A 20,200-nucleotide genomic window follows, 5' to 3' on the forward strand; every position below is an offset into this window, starting at 1 on the left:
AACCACAATAAGATACCACTTCACACACACAGGGATGGCTAAAATAGAAAAGACAAACAATCGCAAGTGTTGGTAAGGATATAGAGAAATTGGAACCCTTGTACATTGTGGGTGAGATTGTAAAATGGTGTGGCCACTTTGGAAATGTTTGACAGATGGTTAAAAATGAAGTTACCATATGACCCAGTAATTCCACTCCTAGGTGTATATCCCAAAGAAATGAAAATATATGTTCACACAAAAATTTGTACACAAATGTTCATGGTAGCAATATTCACAGTAGACAAAAAGTGCAAACAACTGAAATGCCCATCAACTGATGAATGGATAAAGCAAATGTGGTATATCCATGCAACAGAATATTTGACCATAAAAAAGAATGAATTACTGACATATACTACAACATGGATGAACCTTGAAAACATTATGCTGAGTGAAAGAAGTCAGCCACAAAGGACTACATATGATTCCATTCATCTGAAATGTTCACAACAGGAAAATCTACAAAAGTCTAGATTAGTGGCCAGGGACTGAGGGGAGAAGGGAATGTGGAGGGACTGCTAATGGATATGGGGTTTCCTTTTGGGGGGTGATTAAAATGTTCTAAAATTAGATTGTGGTGATGGTTGCCCAACTGTGAATATACTCAAAAACATTGAATGGTGCACTTTAAAATGATGAATTTTATGGTATGGGAACAATATCTCAACATAGCTGCTATTAAAAAAACACGTGTTTTTTTTTTTTGGCTGTTATGCTTTTAATGGAGGGAGGCACAAAATGTATCACCTGTAAAACAGTGTTTTACATACTCATTAGCATAATGATTAATGTTAATTGAGTGATACACAATGTGTTAAACCTCAAAAACTACAAAGTTTCCTACAACCTAAGATAATGGAAAAGCTCCTTAAGTTTTTACCCACCACCTTTAGTTTTTTGTTTTTTTTTTTTTTGCGGTACGCGGGCCTCTCACTGTTGTGGCCTCTCCCGTTGCGGAGCACAGGCTCCGGACGCGCAGGCTCAGCGGCCATGGCTCACGGGCCCAGCCGCTCCGCGGCATGTGGGATCTTCCCGGACCGGGGCACGAACCCGTGTCCCCTGCATTGTCAGGCGGACTCTCAACCACTGCGCCACCAGGGAAGCCCTCATTTTTAAAACTACAGTGCGTTAATGTACTTCTAACAACAACCCAAACTAAGGCGCCGTGGAGGCTTATGAAAAAGACCTACCCACTACGATGCTGTGTTTCTAGTGTAGGGGTGAATTAATACTTCTGTAAGAAGAAACTGAATCACCTCAGCGTCAACAAACAGCCTTTTTCTTTTACACAGTAACTCATAATTTGATGACTTATTATGTCTCTTCACTAGTTCAAAATTAGGCAGAAAAGGAACTACATCAGACCCAGAAACGCAATGATTTGGCAAGCCGCAGTCACTCAGCTCATGGATTTGTGATAATCTGCAGAAAATTTGCTTGACTCTAGTACTCCATTCCTTCACATCTGTAGAGTTCAATACAACCATTTTTCTTTATCAACTTTAAGCTGCATACAGGCAAAGAGATCACAAACTGCTGGGAGGCCGTAAAGGTCTGGGGGAAAGTTGTGTTCCTCCTGTAGGAGCAAATTAAGTAATACTTCCTTGGCCTTCTTTTGAAGTAGCCACTTGTCTTCTCCTGAGGATAACTAGCTAAGATTTCCCGTCTTCTTTCCTGGCAAGACCCAGTCAGTTGTGTTAAAGGGACGCCAGGAGGTGGCCAAGTGGCTTGTAAGCTTTGGTATGCCAGCTCTGTCCTCTGTAAGAGGCACTTCCTTGGGACATCCTTCTTTGCATGAGGGGGTAATAAGCCACTCTGACAAGGGACTGTTCCTTACGACTTGGAAGGAATCAGCAATTCTAGAAGAAGCCATTGCCTTTGGTGCCTTAGCTTGTTCTGTTTCTTCTGGATGGACAGAGCCACATATTCAGGGAATCTTTATGTTTCTCAGGTTCACAGGTTTTGGTTCCACAGGCATACCATTTTTATCCTTTCCTTCTTTCTTCAGAAGCCATTTACACAGAGTTTCCTTCTCAAAATTTTCATCACACACGCACTCTGCAAAGCTTGTACAGGGCTCTTTGGCTTTGCAGACCTCCTCTACTTTACATGGGTCTTGATGATTCTGGACAAGCCAATCCTCAGTAATCATGCTGGGAGTGGACAAGGGCTTCTTGGCCTCCAAGTGGTCATTCAGGCACTTCAGATTGCCCAGGTTCTCAATCTCCACACCTTTGGGCTGTTTATTTACCCTGACAATTGGTACAGGAATCAGTCTTGAAGAGCCAATCATTCACACCATAGGACTCCTGGAACACCTGGAACAAGAGCTTAAACTTCTCACTGGTTTCACAGCTGCCATTCCCAGGCTTCTCAAGCTTATGGGATTCCTGGGGAGTCACCAGCCAATCAGAATGCTCCACCTCATCTTGATCAAGAAGCACTAGATCTCCAACCTTTTCAATTTCACTGGAGTAAGAACTGGTAGGAGAATAGCTGTTACACTTTTGGTAACTTGTTTACCAGCAACAGAAACTTCTTGTTGCTGACTCTCGTGGAGCCAGTTTTCCAAGCCCTTTAGGTTGCCTAAGACATTATTGAAGAAATTGCAGGCTCTAGCAGAAGTCTGACTATTCTCCGAGGTCTGCTTTTGGGTGACCCAGTCCTGCAGATTGGAACTGAGTATGTAAGGAGCCTGGCAACCGCTGGCAGTTTTGCTTCCAAGGAGCCATTCGCTGAGAGGGACCGCTGTGGTGCTGGATGCTGACTTCTGCTCTGGCAATGCGATATAGCCTCTTTTCTCCAGGAAGGGCCCAATATTTGATGAGCTAACATGAGCCATCAGGTGCTCAGGAATTTGAATGGTCTCGAGAGACCCAAACGTGGTGATTGCCTGGTGCAGGACAGTTATTATCGGCTTCAAAGAGTAAGACAATCGAATCTTCAGGTTTGAGGGTCAAACTGCCCAGTCTCTCTGGGCACACGGAGACTTGATTGGCTAGATCTTTGTTTTGGGTGCACTCTATCTGATGATTAAGACAGTTGAACTGGCCCCGTAACCAGTAGAGTTGTTGGACCTGCTGCTGAAGCATCTCCTCTTTAAGCTGATAGATGAGATCTACCTGTTCATACAGCCACACCTCATGGCTTCCAAGGCATTCCCGGTGATGACTTATGCAGCTGTGAATCTGGGCTTTGACCTCTCGCAAGTTATCTTTCATTTGCTGTTCAGGCCCAAGAACTCCACCAAGACCCTCCATGCATCACAACACCTCAAAAGGGGTTCTTTATTACTGGAGCAGCCACTCTGGTCCTGTGAGGTACTCCTGCTCCCTGTTCCTCCTTGCAGGCCAGGTCCCTGCCCTGCAAGCTGCCCAGCAAGCAGGACGCTACTTTCTCCGGTACCAGGATGACAAAGTTTCCCCGAACCCGCAGGCTGCGCCCCGCCCGTGAGCCTGGCAGCGTCCGACGGGCGGGCCGGAGCGCGCATTAAAAAAACACCTTTGAAAAGTCTTTATTGTCTCCCTTATGCCCTGCAGAATACAATTCTGACTGTACGGTTGTATACAAAGCTCACAAGAACTGGTACCTCCTACCACTCCATCTTCATTCTCTACCAAGCTCATAGGCTCCAGTCGTAGCTAGCAACTTGGGGTTTCTTGTGCTTTATACTGGTACTGCTGAGGCTTTGTACATTTGGTTCCCTCTGCTTTGAATGTCCTGTCCCTATCTGCCTAGTTAACTTCCACTTATCCCTTAAGACCCAACTCGTGGGACTTCCCTGGTGGTGCAGTGGTTAAGAATCCACCTGCCAATGCAGGGGACACGGGTTCGAGCCCTGGTCCGGGAAGATCCCACATGCTGCGGAGCAACTAAGCCCGTGAGCCACAACTACTGAGCCCACGTGCCACTACTACTGAAGCCTGAATGCCTAGAGCTCATGCTCCGCAATAAGAGAAGCCACAGCAATGAGAAGCCCGCACACTCACTAAGAGTAGCCCCCGCTCACCGCAACTAGAGAAAGCCCAGGCACAGCAACGAAAACCCAACGCAGCCAAAAAAAAAAAGACCCAACTCACTTCAAACTGAGCTGGCCTTCCTGCTGCTCCCAAGGCATCCTGTACATACCCCACTGGAGTACATACCCCACTGGAGCATGCGTGGGATTGTCCCATAGATACTGGCCTCCTTGATGTATTCTCACAGAACTGACTTTCTTCAAGGCAGGGACTGTGTTATTCTTATCCTTGCATTCTTTACCCTAGCAGAGATGCTCAATGAATGATATAAAGGAATGAATGAATGAATGAAATGAATAAACTCTTCTCATTCTTGATTTGGTTTTCGATCTCTTGCCTACTCTTATTCATGTCTGTTAACATACAGTTTTAGTATGTTACATTTTTCATGTCTGTATGATTTTCTGGGATATAAAAATCTACAGCTTTCGCAATAAAGTAAGCTAAACAAAGGCTCTCCACCTTAAATAAATTACTAGCAAGTTTCTTTTCTCAGATTCTGTTTTTGTATGGTTTGTGTAATTTAGGTAACCAGTTGCTACTTATCACAAATTCAATTAATATCAGAAACAACTGATAGGTGAATCTGATATATGTGTTTGTGAGTAAATAAATTGAAACTAGCATTTATAAATGTAGAGTTTGAGACCATTTTGAATTACATTTTACTACTTACTACATTTCACTGCTGCTACCCTCTACCTCATCCCCTCTTCCCTTGACATAGACTGCTAAGTTCCTTTATTGTGAGGTCATCTTCCTAAATTAGAAAGAACTAAGGATGAGACATGGAAGACACAAAGTGAGTTTTGTGGATCAGGGAGTGAGTCATAGAGATCAGACTCCAACACACATCTCCCACAATGTTTATTTTCTAGTTCTAAGTTCAGACTTGGATTTAGAAAAATGCATGACTTTCCTCCTGACCTGTCTTTTAGCTCAGGCGTGGGCTAGGAAAGAGATGTCAGATGAAGCAGGTATGTGGGTAGAAAAGTACATTTGGAAGTGATGAGCATCTTTACGTTTACACTTGTCTTTGTCGGGAAGTGGCTGTGGGAGCTGAGTATGATGTGTCTTGACAGGGAGTGGGGCTTGAACAGAATTTATCTACATAATCTTCCAGATTCACTGTTTTACTTAAGACTTGAAAAATGATTCTGAAATTTTACATGCCACAGAAACTCCATCTAGTCTGTTTTGTGGGAGAATACGCATTACGGGTATTCACTTTTCCAATTTTCTAAGAAATCTTGAGCAAAAACTTTAGCTGAGTCTTACAAAACAATACCAGTGAGACTTGGGATTGCTTTATGACTGTTGCCTGTGAAAAATCACGCTCTCCCCTTCACTCTGCACTGATGGTAATGGCCCCAGGGTACCTTTTCCTGTGCTGGAAGGAGCTTTACGTACATTATCTCTCTTGATCCTCACCACAACCCTGAGAGGGAGGAGGTAACATAAGCTCCATTTTACACTTGAGAAAATAGCCGTGGAGCAGTTAACTAAATGGAAACGGCCCGAGATTGCACCACGGCTGTGTCAGAGCTGATCCATCCTCTTTGAGGTTACTCTCACTTAGTTCCTAATGGTTTTTTGTTGCCGTCAACCATGTGTGGTCCAGCAAATGGAAAATTAGAGTTTAGACGTGTGCCTTCTCGTACAGGATTGTTTAGGGTCCTTCTGTCTCACCCGTTAATCATTTCCTTGGGCTTGAAACTGCTAAAGAGAACAGATGTGGTATGGTAGGCAGAATAATGACCCCCCAAAAGATGTCCCTGTCCTGTGAATATGTTACCCTACATAGCAAAAGGGACTTTTTCAAAAATAAATTTATTTATGTATTTATTTTTGGCTGCGTTGGGTCTTCATTGCTGCGCACGGGTTTTCTCTGGTTGCGGTGAGCGGGAGCTACGCTTTGTTGCGGTGCGCAGGCTTCTCATTGCAGTGGCTTCTCTTGTTGCGGAGCATGGGCTCTAGGCACACGGGCTTCAGTAGTTGCAGCACGCGGGCTCAGTAGTTGTGGCTCGCAGGCTCTAAAGCACAGGCTCAGTCGTCGTGGCACATGGGCTTAGTTGCTCCGTGGCATGTGGGATTTTCCCGGACCAGGGCTCAATCCCATGTCCCCTGCATTGGCAGGCAGATTCTTAACCACTGCGCCACCAGGGAAGTCCAGCAAAAGGGACTTTGTGGATGTGGTTAAGTAAATGATTTTTGAGATGTGAGATTATCCTAAATTACCCAGTGGTAATCTCAGTGGTCCTTAGCAGTGAAAGAGGAAGGCAAGAGAGAATCAGAGATGTGATGACTGAAGCAGAGGTGCTCTCAGGGGGCCACAAACCAAGGAATGTGGGCAGCCTCTAGAAGCTGGAAAAGGCAAGGAAGCAGATTTTCCTCCTACAGCCTCCAAAAGCAATGAAGTGCTGCTTTTAGCCCCATGAGTCATTTCTCACATCTGACCTCCAGAACTGTAAGACAATAAGTTTGTGTTGTTTTAAGCCACTAAATGTGTGGTAATTTGTTACAGCAGCCACAGGAAACTGATACACATGATGTCTGACGCTCAGATCCCTCCACCACACAGAGGCCAAAATTCATGCAGTAATGCTTGGTAATGCTGTCGCTTTACCAAGTGGCGGTAAGTTCTGGTTTTAAACAACGGGTGTGAAGAGTTGTTACTGGCTCTGACGTTCTAAGATCTGGCCTCACAAGGGCATGTAGAAAGGCCTCGCAGTCTTCGGGAGCTTCCTTTTTGTTCTCTTTATAGCACTAAAGCACCTTAAAGTTGTTACTTTATCATCTATTGAGCACCTACTATGTACCAGATTCCAGAAATCCAAAGATGAGTAGGACTCAGATCCTGGAAGGAGCTTCCAGTCTACTGGGGTGGCAGAACATGTAAACAAGTGATTACAAGGCAGTGAAATATGTGCAAAGACAAGAAAACATCTTCAGGAAAAGAATCCTAGTAAATGGGAAGTGTGAACTCTGGGGAAGGGGAGAGGGACAGGGAGGCTTGGAGAAGGGTTGATATCACAGCTGTGGTGGAGGGGATTAACATCTTCAGAATCCCAGCTTTGGTAGGCAAGGTTCTAACACCTAATCTAGCTCCCCGTGTCCCCAGACCTGGTCTCTGCCGGGGCTGTAGCCTCTTTGATGCAAAATTCAAGGCTGAGAAGGGAGGGGGACCCTAAGAGGAAGAGTTCAAGAAGGAAAACTGCTGATACCCATACAGAGCAAATGTCTGGAGCCCTGGAGATGCATTCTCCATGATCCTCTCGGAGCCTCAAGAGACATCAAGAAAGGGAAAGGTTTCATAAACTGTAATGTACCACCTAATGTAAAGTATTATTATCTACTTGCTTAAGATTCATGCTCAGACACTGGACATTTCTTCTCAATTTTTGCCTCTAAACTAAGTCAAGGGACTTCCCTGGTGGCGCAGTGGTAAAGAATCCACCTGCCAATGCAGGGGATACAGGTTCGAGCCCTCGTCCAGGATGATCTCACATGCCGCTCGCTGCAACTAGAGGAAGCCCACACACAGCAACGAAGACCCAACACTGCCAAAAATAAATAAATATATAAAAATAAAATAAAAATAAACTAAGTCAATCATCCCATTAAGAAAATAAGCACAAACTATGGACATAAAAAATAGGTCTGGGGCTTCCCTGGTGACGCAGTGGTTGAGAGTCCGCCTGCTGATGCAGGGGACACGGGTTCGTGCCCCGGTCCGGGAAAGATCCTGCGTGCCGCGGAGCGGCTGGGCCCGTGAGCCATGGCCGCTGTGGGCCTGCGCGTCCAGAGCCTGTGCTCCGCAACGGGAGAGGCCACAACAATGAGAGGCCCGCGTACCGGAAAAAAAAAAAAAAAAAAAAAAGATTAATACTCGTTTCCCAACTCCCATCCCAAAGTTCTTGCCGTTACACTGCACTTCTGGCTTAGTTCACCTTAAGGTTTATCTGCACTCACTTACTATTTTGTTTCCAACAGTTTTAGTCACTCAACAATTCTACTTTTTTAGTGCAAGTCTTCTTCACAAAATCAGTTCAACTATTAATCAGAGTTTTAAATTCATATTACCAATTTTACAAATGAAGAAAGGTAGAAATGATAAATGTTCAGGAAAAAAGGTAGCATAAATTAGCCCAAACACTGATGAATGAAATACTTCATTAAACCTTCCTTTTATTAAACATAACCACATAAAGTGTTTCATTTAAAACATTTTCATTATACACTCACAAAGCATTGACTCTTCATGAAAAACTTCCTCAAAGTATACGGTGCCAATTTTTTCTATGATAAATGCAATGGATACTCGTAACAAGTGTAAAAAAGGTTTAGTTTGAGAAAAGCCTTGGCTCAGTTATATGGGTTTTGCTAGAAGAGGTTGTGGTTGCCAGAGGGAGGACTCTACTCTTGGGTCCACTTATTTGATGGCAGCTGTTATAGCTGGGGCCTCCTGGGGAAAAGACTACTAGCAGAGAGTGCAATCCATTTCCTACCAAGTCTAATCTATAAAAGGATATTACCAGGGGATATTACTACCCCAGATTTCCCCCTATTATTATTCCAACCACAGACTTTTAGAAAGCGATTTCCCACCTCTGTTTATCATTTTGTTTTTGCTGAGTAATTCAATCAACTAGGGTAACCCCCTCCCCCCACCAGTGTTTATTCTCGTTGAATTGATGGAAGGAGATCTAAATAATTCGCGCCATCTCTGATGGGGGGTTTCCAAAAAGACCCACAACGTAGGAATCCAGCCCCTTTCAGTGGAAACCACAAGCGAATAAAAGAGACACCTTGGAGCGCCATTCGCCTCACACGCACCCAACCCCTGGAGCTGCGCCCTGGCCCTCGGGAGGCGGTGTGGAAACGCCCGCCGTGGGAGCCGGCGGACGGGACGGGTGGTGCCCCGGCGCTGAAGGCCTTCGCGTTGGGGCCCGGGTTCGGACCACGGCCGCACAACCCGTGGGGGCTGCTGCGCGCGCCCGCGCGCGGAGTCAGGCCGAGAACGCGGGGGGGCCGGCGGGCTGGAGCGCCTGCCCGGGGCGTGCCCACGTGACCGCCCCGCCCTCGCCGCAGCCCCCCGAGCGGTCGCCGCCTTTTGGGCCGCACTCCCGGCGTGCCTCGCACTCGCTGCCTCCCGGCCGCCCCTCCTTCCCTTCACAGCGCCACACAGCCGGAGCCCGAGCCGCCGCCGCAGCCTCAGCCGCGGGCGCTATGGTAAGGCGGGCGCGCCGACCGGGGGGCGGGGGGCGGGGGGCCGGGGCGCGGCGAGCACAGCCCCCCGCGCGGCACCGCGGGGCCCTGGGCCTGAGGCCGCCATTTTAACCTGATTTTGGCCTCCAAGGTGGGCACTTCTGCGCTGCGGCCCCGCTGCTCTCTCTCCACCGGCCGGCCTGTCCTCCCGCCGTCAGGCCCGGCCCGGCCTCTCTTCGGATTCCTGGGGGCGGGGAGGGCCCGGGCGCGGGGCGAGGGTCGGGGCCTAAGTGGGGCGAGCGGCGGCCGGGGGCGCGGGAGGGTCCGTGGAGCTTTGCCCCCTCCCCGCTCGCCGCCTTTGCCCTCCCCTTGCTAATTTTATTCCCACGCGCGCTCTCAGATTGGTACGTACTGTAAAGCCCTTACTGGACGCTTTCGGTGGGGGTCTTGAGGGCCTGTCGTAAAACCCTTAGGGGGAGATTAAGGAGGTGGGAAAACTCTTGAACACGGTTTCTCGCTGTAAAAAGCTTTTACACGCGATCCGTTAGTTTTGAAGCGTCTGCATTTGAGCTGTGAGGCAATTATGTTGTAGCCGTGGGCGGTTTGGAGTTCACACTTGATTCTCTTTCCTTATGAGGAAAGGGCCCTGGCTAGGATGACTTTAAAGAAAAAAATAGTAGAAGCATTAACTGAAATCCGAAAGTGTTTTTTTAAGGCCTGCCGGGTTGACACAATACAGAAGGTATTTTTGCTGCTGCTCCTGAAGCTCTGACATCACCCAGTGAAATAGGAAACATTTCAGGGATGGGACAGCCTGTATTTGTCCCTTTCCCTCTACCTGCCAATTACTTCACCCTCCAAACCCCTTTTTAAAAAAGGATGAATGGGGCAGGATGAGTTAGAATCCTTAGGTGCATCATATACTGATACTTAAAATGTGGCAAATCTGATTGGACTCCTTGCATGGTATGATGCAACTTTTGATATCCAGACTAAAGTGAATCCTCTCTAGGCAAACAGTAATTTTGGCTAAAACCAAAATACTTGTTCTAAATTACTGTTCTTTCTTTATTTTCAGGCTTCTGGAGTTACAGTGAATGATGAAGTCATCAAAGTTTTTAATGATATGAAAGTAAGGAAATCTTCTACGCAAGAGGAGATCAAAAAAAGAAAGAAAGCAGTTCTCTTCTGTTTAAGCGATGACAAAAGACAAATAATTGTAGAGGAAGCAAAGCAGATCTTGGTGGGTGACATTGGTGATACTGTAGAGGACCCCTACACATCTTTTGTGAAGTTGCTACCTCTGAATGATTGCCGATATGCTTTGTACGATGCCACATACGAAACAAAAGAGTCTAAGAAAGAAGACCTAGTATTTATATTCTGGTGTGTAAAAACAAAAGAAAAAAGTACTTTTAAAATGCAAGGATTATTATTAACATAGTCAGTTTTGCCTTTCTTTTTCTTCTAAATAGGATTCAACAATTTTTTTTCCCCCTGTAGGGCTCCTGAAAGTGCACCTTTAAAAAGCAAGATGATTTATGCTAGCTCTAAAGATGCCATTAAAAAGAAATTTACAGGTATAAACACTGAATATTTTGCGCAGAAGAATTGCCCTCTTACTTATAATAAAGTAACGGGTTAATGTTTTTTCTTTTTAGGTATTAAACATGAGTGGCAAGTAAATGGCTTGGATGATATAAAGGACCGTTCAACACTTGGAGAGAAATTGGGAGGCAACGTAGTAGTTTCACTTGAAGGAAAACCCTTATAAAATGACAGTCAAGTGCCATCTGGATCTTAAGGAGCTTCCATTTCTCCAGCTCAGTCAATTGGAATAGTATTAGGTTCTGGTTTTTTTTTTTCTTCCTCTTCCCACTGGGTCCTTCCAACACAATGAATGAAGGAAATATCATTCGTGTAAGCAGCCTATCAGTGATTGCCATTAGACTGTTTAATACTGTTACTTTTATGTAGAACCCAAGGAATGCCTTCCCATCATATTTTAGCCAAAACAACTGGTTATATGCCTCCCTTGCAGCAAGCACTACAATGAATGTGAATGTCAATGTGAATAGCTTAGAACACTACAAAGGGTTAAGCTAATTGAATGCCTTGAAAGTATTATCCACTGGTGAGATGGTAAACTTTATTCAGTATTATTTATAGTTGCACTTGATTGCAGTTCTGTGAGGCTTGAGCATTCATACACCTCACCTGCCTTGGCAAGCCTATTTTTTGTGACATGGCAGCACAGATATAATACTATGCATTGAAAGCACTTTTTTTGTAATGAGTTTAATCCCCCACCCCAAAAGGAATGCCAATTAAGTTAACTGTGTCATCAGCTTATCCTAGTACCTCAGTGTTCATTCCTGTAACCTGCGTATCTTCCTAAAAGGAATAGCGTTATTAATGCCTTTTTGTTTTACATTGAGTGTACACTACTGAATAAGTGTAGGAGTTTTATGTTTACCATGTAAGTCTTGCGACACTAAAGATATTTTGAATATCAGTCATGATGGCAGTTTCTGTATAAAAGAGCCTTAAATGGAACATTGTTTTTGAGATCAAACCCCACCCTCACAAAAATGGCCACGTTGCAATAAAAATTGTGGCATATTACAGAACGTTGCCTTGTTTTCCTTGGATATTTTGCAAAATACCATGTGAAGCAACTCCTAGGGTAAACAGCTATTATTAATCTCTGCACTGGTCATTTAATAATTTTTTTGTACAACATTCTTGCATGATATTTTCCAGTTTGTTGTGTTTATTTGGTTTAAAAAATATTCTATCCTAAAGCCAACTAATACAAAATATTAATGTTATAGAGGTGTACTGTTGTAAGCTTTATTTCCTTATGTGTTAATATGATGATCAGGAATTATTTTTTTGCACTTTGACATAAATACTCTTCAATATCTGATTTGTTCTCTGGATAAATTAGGGTAGTTATTTTTTAATTCACGTTTACATTTCTAATTAGTTGACTAGTAGTAGAAGAAGCACAGGAAGCTCTTATTGCACATTTGGTCATAATGAAAATAATTGTAAAATGTCCTTCAAAAGTTTAATAATACTTCTCATGTTTAGGAACTTTCAGCTACTATTTCTTAATATATTTCACAAATTTGAAAAAAAATTGTTACAGCAGTCTTAAACATTAGTAGTGGGATTTGGCTGTGGTCCAGGCAGCTCTCCTTATAGAGAATTTGATCTGTTCAGTGTGAGCAGTTTGCTGTTAGCCAGAGCTATTTATGGCAAACACATGCTTTTGTATCTTGTCATAGTTATCCACAAATGGCAAAACTGGACTTGATTCTACTGGTATGCAAAACAGGCATGCTAGTAAGTAGTGGATTGTAGCTTAGAACTTAAACCCGTAGCTCTGAAGAATGCTCTTATTAGAAAACAGGAAATGAAAAATCACCCTTGTTTTAATATGTGGAAGTAATTTGAGTTTAGTTAAATTTTTTTCCATATTTTCAACAGGGTTTTCAGATGGAAACAAAAATAGGAGTTAAATGTCCAGGTTTCTGTCTAAAATTATATGAATGGCTTGGGATCTTTTGCACTGAGCGATTTTATTTCAGGCTTCCAGCTGTCCCTGTGAATTATCCTGGACATTTTGATGGCTTTTTGGTAAGGCCAAACTCATAAGCAGAGCATGAGAATACTGATATATATATACTAAACCATATGTGTAACCGATACTTGTACCATGAAATTTTTCATTATTTTCCTCATTCTTCTAAAAAATAAGGGACTCTAAATTTAAAGTTATGCAGTATCTTTTGTTTTTATAGTGATTTCTCAACTTTATTATATGCCTCTTTATTATATAATAATTTCAGAGGTTAAATATTGCTTTCAACTGTGGTACTTTGATTTGTTAGATTGACAGAACTGATACTAATATTAAGTTCATCTTTGAAATACATCTTTGTGCATAAAGCCAAAAATAATGATAATTAATGGTTCATGTGTTGAGACTAATCAGGTATTTGAAATGATCATTTTACTTCACAATCATTTAAATAAAACAATGTTCCAGTTAGCTTTAAAAGGTATACGGTGCTAATTAGTAAAATATTGAGGACAATATTTTATGGCTAGCTTGCAAAATTATAAGTGTTTAAAAAATAAAGTGTATGAAAATATGTAAAGCTGTTGAGATGTGTTTACTTTGGGACACTAAGATTTTTTTTTAACTAATATTGCAGATCAGGAAGGCACTATTATCTTTAATCTGTTTTTTAGGATTTTTGGTTGACATACTTTCTCATTTAGAGATATCAATATTCTTTGAAAACTGAGTGTTGTAGCAATTAATTTTGACATTTTCAGACAAATGGAAACAGTTGGCATTTGTCCCAAACTGGCTATCAGCTGTTGTTTTCCATCATTATCTAAAATAATGTGGCCAATGTTGTGTATTTAATGTGCCTTTTTAGTAGGTTGGAAGAAAAGCCTCTTAGTAGGTTTGAATTTCTCTGATACAGATTCTTTGTAACAGCTAATTTATGGAATCTAACAAATGAGCTCTGGGAGAAAAATTTTTTAAGTGTTTCCTTGGTAAGGAATCATCTCAGCAATGGTAAATCATAGAGGGGTTGGGGTACTTTTCATTAGGTTTGCCACTCTGAAAAAATAATCTGGTTCAGTTCTTCATTGGTCCTGTTTTTGCTTGCAAATTTAATAATAGTTTGAGATCCCAAACAAACATGAATATTCATTTTTCTTTGAACATTAAAGCTACTAGAGATGTGCAGGCAGGCTCCAATGGATATTGCTTTTGAGACAGCATGAATTTATAAATGTTCTGTGTCTCATCTCAGCCAATAAATAGGTCTGAGGCTTTTCTTTTGCTCTAGAGCATCCAAATAACTGCTTTCTTTCCATGTAGATCAGGAGTCATCCTTCCACTTCAGTTTCCTGTCAGAAAGCAATCGTGCAAATTAATCTCTCTGAACCTCAGTTTCTTCTTTATATGAGAATGATGATATCTATCTACCATACCTGGTTGCTGAGGATCAGATATGGAAATGCTTTTTGGAAGACAGGAAAATACTATGTAAATGTAATTATTTAAACTTCACTCTAAGTAAATATAGTTAAGAACCACATTAACAATAAGATTTATTGTAAGTCTTTGAACCTCTTTATTTTATTATTGTAACTATTTTACTTAATCTCATAGGTTGTTTAAGGACTACCTGGTAAACAGGGTCTGTTTAACAGAATGAAGTATAAAGTGTAGCCCCTGAGTTGTTGTTCATGGCTGCTCTTAATCTTTTTAGTGTAATTTTCTTTTTCACATGTGACCAGTCAAAGGCTATAGTTTTTTTCCCCAAATTTTGAAGTAAAAAATAAAAGAGGAGATAAATATTATCATTTTGGAATATGTGGCATAAATTTATGATCCACGTTGTTGAAAATCTATGACTGTATATTAGTTAATTAACTAATACTCTGAATTTAGGTAAACCTTTATAGTTCTCAAGGCACTTGAAATCCGTTTTATCTCCTTAGGTCCTCTTAACAAGCTAAACCATATTTCTCTGCTGCACATGAAGAAACTGAAGTTTGGAGAAGTTAAGGGACATCCCAGCTGTTGAGTAGCAAAACAGATTGCAGTCCAATAGACTTTTCATTCTGCCTTCATAGAGTAACATACAATGAGTTACTAATTTTCTTTTTTAAAAGATGGAATAATCTGACTTTTTGAGCAGGACATAACTAATTATTTAGTATGTGTTTAAAGTAGCATCTCAAGAATTCTTGAAAAATAGTCTTGGAATTTTTGTTTTCTAAGAAAGCCCACGCTCATAAAAATCTGAAATATTTTTACACTTCAAAGTTTTTCTTAGATGTTTCAGTATTGTACGTTTATGGGATGTTTCAGTATTGTATGTTTATGGGACTGTGAAATCCGTTTATGGGACAGATTGTATACACACATTTTCTAGAAAGCTGATACCTCTCAATCCTTTTCCAAAAACTTGGATATCTCCCTCTTGCTGTTCCTCTACCCATCTTTCTAAAGAGAAATAGTACAGTGTCTTATGGTGGTTAAACACTAGGACTTTGGTATCAGACTGTCTGGGTTGTTCAAATATAGGCCTTTAATACTTCCTAATTGAATGATCTTAGTGATTAGGAAAATCACTTAACCTCTCAGAGCCTTAGTTCATCTAAAAAAGGGGATAATAATTAATACCCCATGTGAGGATAAATGAAAGCCATTGGAATAGCTCTTGGCACATAGTAAGCATTCAGTAGGATGACTCTAAAATTTACAGTCCAAACCATTCTTTCTGAGAGTGAGAAGGAGAGCTAGTAATAATTATGCCTGGAGATAATTATATAATAATTATGCTTGGCTTAAGCTGGTACAGTCCCAAGCAAACCAGTTTCCCTATCAAAAAGCAGGCTGATATCAACATGTGATAATTAAATAGAAGGAATTGTATTGAAGACTCAAGGTCATCATTTCAATTATACAATGTGCTAGCACACTAACTTGAGAGTCTGCTGAAGTATATGATTGCTCTTAAGTAATTAACCTCAGAAAGGTCAATTTTGGCTTTTTATGCCTTTTTTGTTTGTTTGTTTTGCTTTCCTTTTGATTTTCATACTTGTAAATTCTCAGATACTGCATTTTGCTGTTATCAGTATGCTTTGCCTATAGCAGCTTCTCATTGTTACTTTTCATCTCATGTGACTTGTAAAGCTACGTTTGTTAGAATTGTGTAGAAGGAATTGAATAGACTCAGAGTTTTGGTTTTATTTTTTTTTCTCAGTAAGGTTTGTAAAATAGCTGAGCTATAGGTAAGAGATATTACTGTAAACCAGTGAGGTGTCTAAAATTTCATTAATATTAAAAGAAGTCATATTTACTTTTGATTGTACTTGTGTCATTAAAGGCACACAAAAGAATTTGTTCCCATTATTAAGAGAAAGGTTTATTCTTGATCCAGCTTTTTTAGAGTATTGAAACAGTAGGATCTGAGAACAAACATTTGATAAATCTTTAAAAATATAAAACGCCAGTTGACATTTTTTTAGTTTATTAGATTTTTCTTACATGTACCTTAGACGTGTTCACTTGGAAGTAGCTTTGATTATTTTTCATCTAGGTATATAAATATTTTTCATTTTCTTTTTTCTGTCAGCTCATTTGATTATGCATGTACAATATTTTGGTATTTTATTTGGCATAACAAAAATTTGGAACAGATTTTTTCAAATGTATAATTTTCTCATAGAAATGAAAAAGCACTTATGTTAACAGTATATTTTCTAGTAGCATATTTTTTCTTGTTTAATAGGAGAATTTCAAATATTTCCTTTGGGAAGATGATAGTTACTGAGTGAATCACAAAATTCCTGGGCATGTGGCCCAAAGCTTTCGGTGTGTTCCTGTGAGCTGATGGGGCTATTTTTTATTAGCTGCAAACTAAATCACCAGATAAAAAGAAAGGCAGTTCCCAAATTGGCATAATTAGGCACAGTTTTATAAAATGTAAAAATGACAGCAGAGTATTTTGTTCTAGAGATCATAAAATTCTGCTATAGCACACAAGAAATAATATATGAAAGAGATGCAAACTTTATGAAATAAGTAGAAAATAATCGTATGTGAAGATTAAATTAATTAAACCTTTTGTGTGTAAAATAGCTGTGAGTCAAGGATAGAAAAAGATAGTCCCTTTACTCATTACTGCTTATTGATAACTGTGTTATGAAGGAATGTGTAGAAATTTTATAGTTTCCATTTCAAAGTCTTTTACATGAGGGAGAAGGGGATGAGGAGCTAGCAAAACTGGTGTTAGCCATTTTCCTAATTTGAAATATATTTAGGTTTTAGAATGTATCCAGGTTTTTGTTTGTGTGTTTCATTTTGTTTTTAAGGCTCAACTGAGTTTTAAAGTAAAAAAAAAATAAAATTGTTGATTTACCATTTTTAATGCTATTCCATATTGAGTAATATGTACACTTTGAATAATTGCTGCATTAGAATTATATTTGTTGATTTAGCAATACTTCACTCCTTATTTTAGTTTTGTTTTATCTACCTGCTAAAAAAAAATGCTTTATGGCTATCACAGTATAGCAGTTCTTAAGAAATACCGGGTGACTGAATTAGATATCTTGTGCCCTGGCTATAGAAAAAAGTTTTGGGATTAGTTGAAGTGTCCTTGCCACTGTAATGAAAAGTTTCCTTCTCTGAGCTAGATATTTTATTTCACTCAGATTTTCTCTTGGCAATATGTAAAAGAAATGAATAGAATTTTTGCAACTAAGCCTTAGGTGAAACAAAGAAAATCTAATGATATTCTCACAGGAAAACCCTAAAAATTGGGCAAAGGTAATATGTTTGATATTCTTCTGGGTAACTCTTTAAAATAATTGTATTTCAAAAATAACATGTTCAGTGTAGAACCTTTGCAAAATACAGAAAAGAACAAATAAGGAAGTTAATCATGAGTTAATTTCTTATGTTAAATTATTACGACTGGGATTCCCTGATGGCACAGTGGTTAAGAATCCGCCTGACAATGCAGGGGACACGGGTTCGAGCCCCGGCCCGGGAAGATCCCACATGCGGCAGAGGAACTAAGCCTGTGCGCCACAACTATTGAGCCTGCACTCTAGAACCTATGAACCACAACTACTGAGCCCACATGCTGCAACTACCAAAGCCCGCGTGCATAGAGCCCATGCTCCGCAACAAGAGAAGCCACCTCAATGTGAAGCCTGTGCACCACAAGGAAGAGCAGCCCCTGCTCGCCGCAACCAGAGAACACCCGCGGTCAGCAACAAAGACCCAACGCAGCCAAAAATAAATAAAATTTAAAAATAATAATAATAAATAAAATTATTACGACTAATTGGGAGATTCCTGTATTTAAAACTAGTTTTAAGTTATTAGTATATGCTGGTAAAAGGGGAGGTTTTATCCTTAAATATTATTTGTGTACATTTCTTAGTATTTTTCACCCCAGAAAGAAATTTGCCATGGCTCTAGGTACAGAGGAGTGGATTTAGATCTTGAAAATTATGCATTGCACCTACCTGAATACTTGCTGTATGACTTGGGGCCATCCACTGTAAATATCTGAAGCCACAAAATGTCCCTGTATTTCTCATGCCACCTACTTTTGTTCCATTGGGATGTGATAATAGGCACCCTTTGCATAATTTTTACTCTTCCCCAAATGAATTATTTTACAAAATAGTTTCCAATATCGTTAGGAGTCTACTTTTTGCTGATATGTGTATGATAAAGTTTAATAGATGCCAGTTCCTAGTGCACAGTGTAAGTAAACCATCCTTTACTATGTACCCTGCCAAAAGATTTAAGATAAAACGTAATGTATATATTTTACACTAAGCCAGAAATAATCTATATTTAAGAGTTTCTGTTTTGTATGCCATTCCAAGAGGGTCTGGTAATCCCTGTGATTAAAGAAACGTAAGATTTATGTTTGCTGTGGAGAAACATGATCATCCTGGCCACTATGAATCACTCTGGAAACATCCCATCTCTGTTTCCCAGTTAGATCGTTAGATCTAATTCAGTTCTATTTAACAAACATGAAATACCTTTCATGGTCTCAAAAAGTTTACAGTAATGTAGAAAAGCCCAGCATATAAACAATTACAATACAACATGGTATGTACAATGATATGTTACAAGATTTAGAAGAGGGAGTGATTAATTTTGGAGTTGGATGGGCTTCAAGAAGGCCTTTAGAAGAAGTCATGTTTGAGCTGGGTTGTGAAGGATGATGGACTTCACCAGAACTCAGTATGAAAGGATGGTCCTGGAGAAAGGAAAGCTGTACAGGGCCCTGCAGATAGTTCTTTATAACTGATTAGTTTAGTGTGAAGCACTGTGACAACAGAAGTGCAGGAGAGGTGGGTATGAGCTAGATCACTGAGGGCCATGGTTACCGAGCTAACAAACAGAGACCTGTGCATGGTGATGAGCCAGGGCAGGGTTTTCAGCAGAAGGGTGGTGTGATCTTTCTGAAACACAAATCTGATTACTTTGTGACCATGTTGAGAATGTATGGGAGAGTGAAGAAATTGGAGGCAATTAGGCCTGGATTGAGGCAGTGGCAAGTGCATTTGGGGTGGGTATGTTTGAGAGGTATGTAGGAGAATTGACAGGACTTGATTAATTTCATAATTAAATGAGAGGGTGCAAGGCTTTAATCGTCGTTTAGAAAAATGTTAGCTGTGTTTTTAGTATCGTTGACATTTGAGATCATTTAAGCATCAGATTGGCTCAGAAAAGACTTAACAGGAAATTTGTAATTTGGAAAGAAAAAAATATTAAATACATTTTTAATGAAGGTAACATTTTGAAAGCATGAAATAAATCATATAACTGAAATGTCATAGGTCTGCTATTTGAATTTAGATTTACAAGCCTGATTTGCAGTAATTTTCGTACAACAGTGGTTTCAATAGATAAGGAAAATTTAAATCTACCATAGCTATAGCATCTTTGAAATGGAATATCCTATAGTTTTAAAAATCATGGTTGTATTTTCTATTATTCTGTGCTTGAGCTTTGATTGTAAAACTCGTATCCGTCCACATATAAGCCATGGCTGAATTCCTGGATCAAAAACTTTAGAAAGAATTTAGCAATGTTCTTCATCACATAATCTGCTCATTAGAGGAAGCCTGGCCCACTCTGCTGGTGAAAGAAAATGGAATTTTCAGGTCATCCGAGGGATCACTTTCTGTTAAAGAAGACTTTTAATCCTTATTAGTAAATAAAAGTTATATATAAACATAGTGTCTTAATTCCTTTCACAGGTACTGTCCAGAATCTGAGATTCCTCTTTTTTTACCACCTTGTAATAAAATTACTCAGCCATATTGGTTTTTAATGTTGCTTTTATGGCAAG

The 20,200-nt window shown here is 40.4% G+C and overlaps 1 protein-coding gene and 1 pseudogene across 1 annotated transcript; one reads left to right on the forward strand and one right to left on the reverse strand.

Annotated features, from left to right (window-relative positions):
• Positions 1–1,516: 1,516 nt before the first annotated feature.
• On the reverse strand, positions 1,517–3,532 carry LOC131752820 (nuclear receptor coactivator 4 pseudogene; annotated as a pseudogene).
• Positions 3,533–8,890: 5,358 nt separating this feature from the next.
• Positions 8,891–11,899, forward strand: CFL2 (cofilin 2). The gene is made up of 4 exons (XM_059056541.2): positions 8,891–9,293; positions 10,348–10,655; positions 10,773–10,849; positions 10,931–11,899. The coding sequence occupies exons 1-4, from the start codon at positions 9,291–9,293 to the stop codon at positions 11,041–11,043; spliced, it is 501 nt and encodes a 166-aa protein (XP_058912524.1). The 5' UTR covers positions 8,891–9,290; the 3' UTR covers positions 11,044–11,899.
• The last annotated feature ends 8,301 nt before the right edge of the window (positions 11,900–20,200 follow it).

Source organism: Kogia breviceps, chromosome 3 (assembly GCF_026419965.1).
Source record: "Kogia breviceps isolate mKogBre1 chromosome 3, mKogBre1 haplotype 1, whole genome shotgun sequence".
Classification (NCBI taxonomy): domain Eukaryota; kingdom Metazoa; phylum Chordata; class Mammalia; order Artiodactyla; family Physeteridae; genus Kogia; species Kogia breviceps.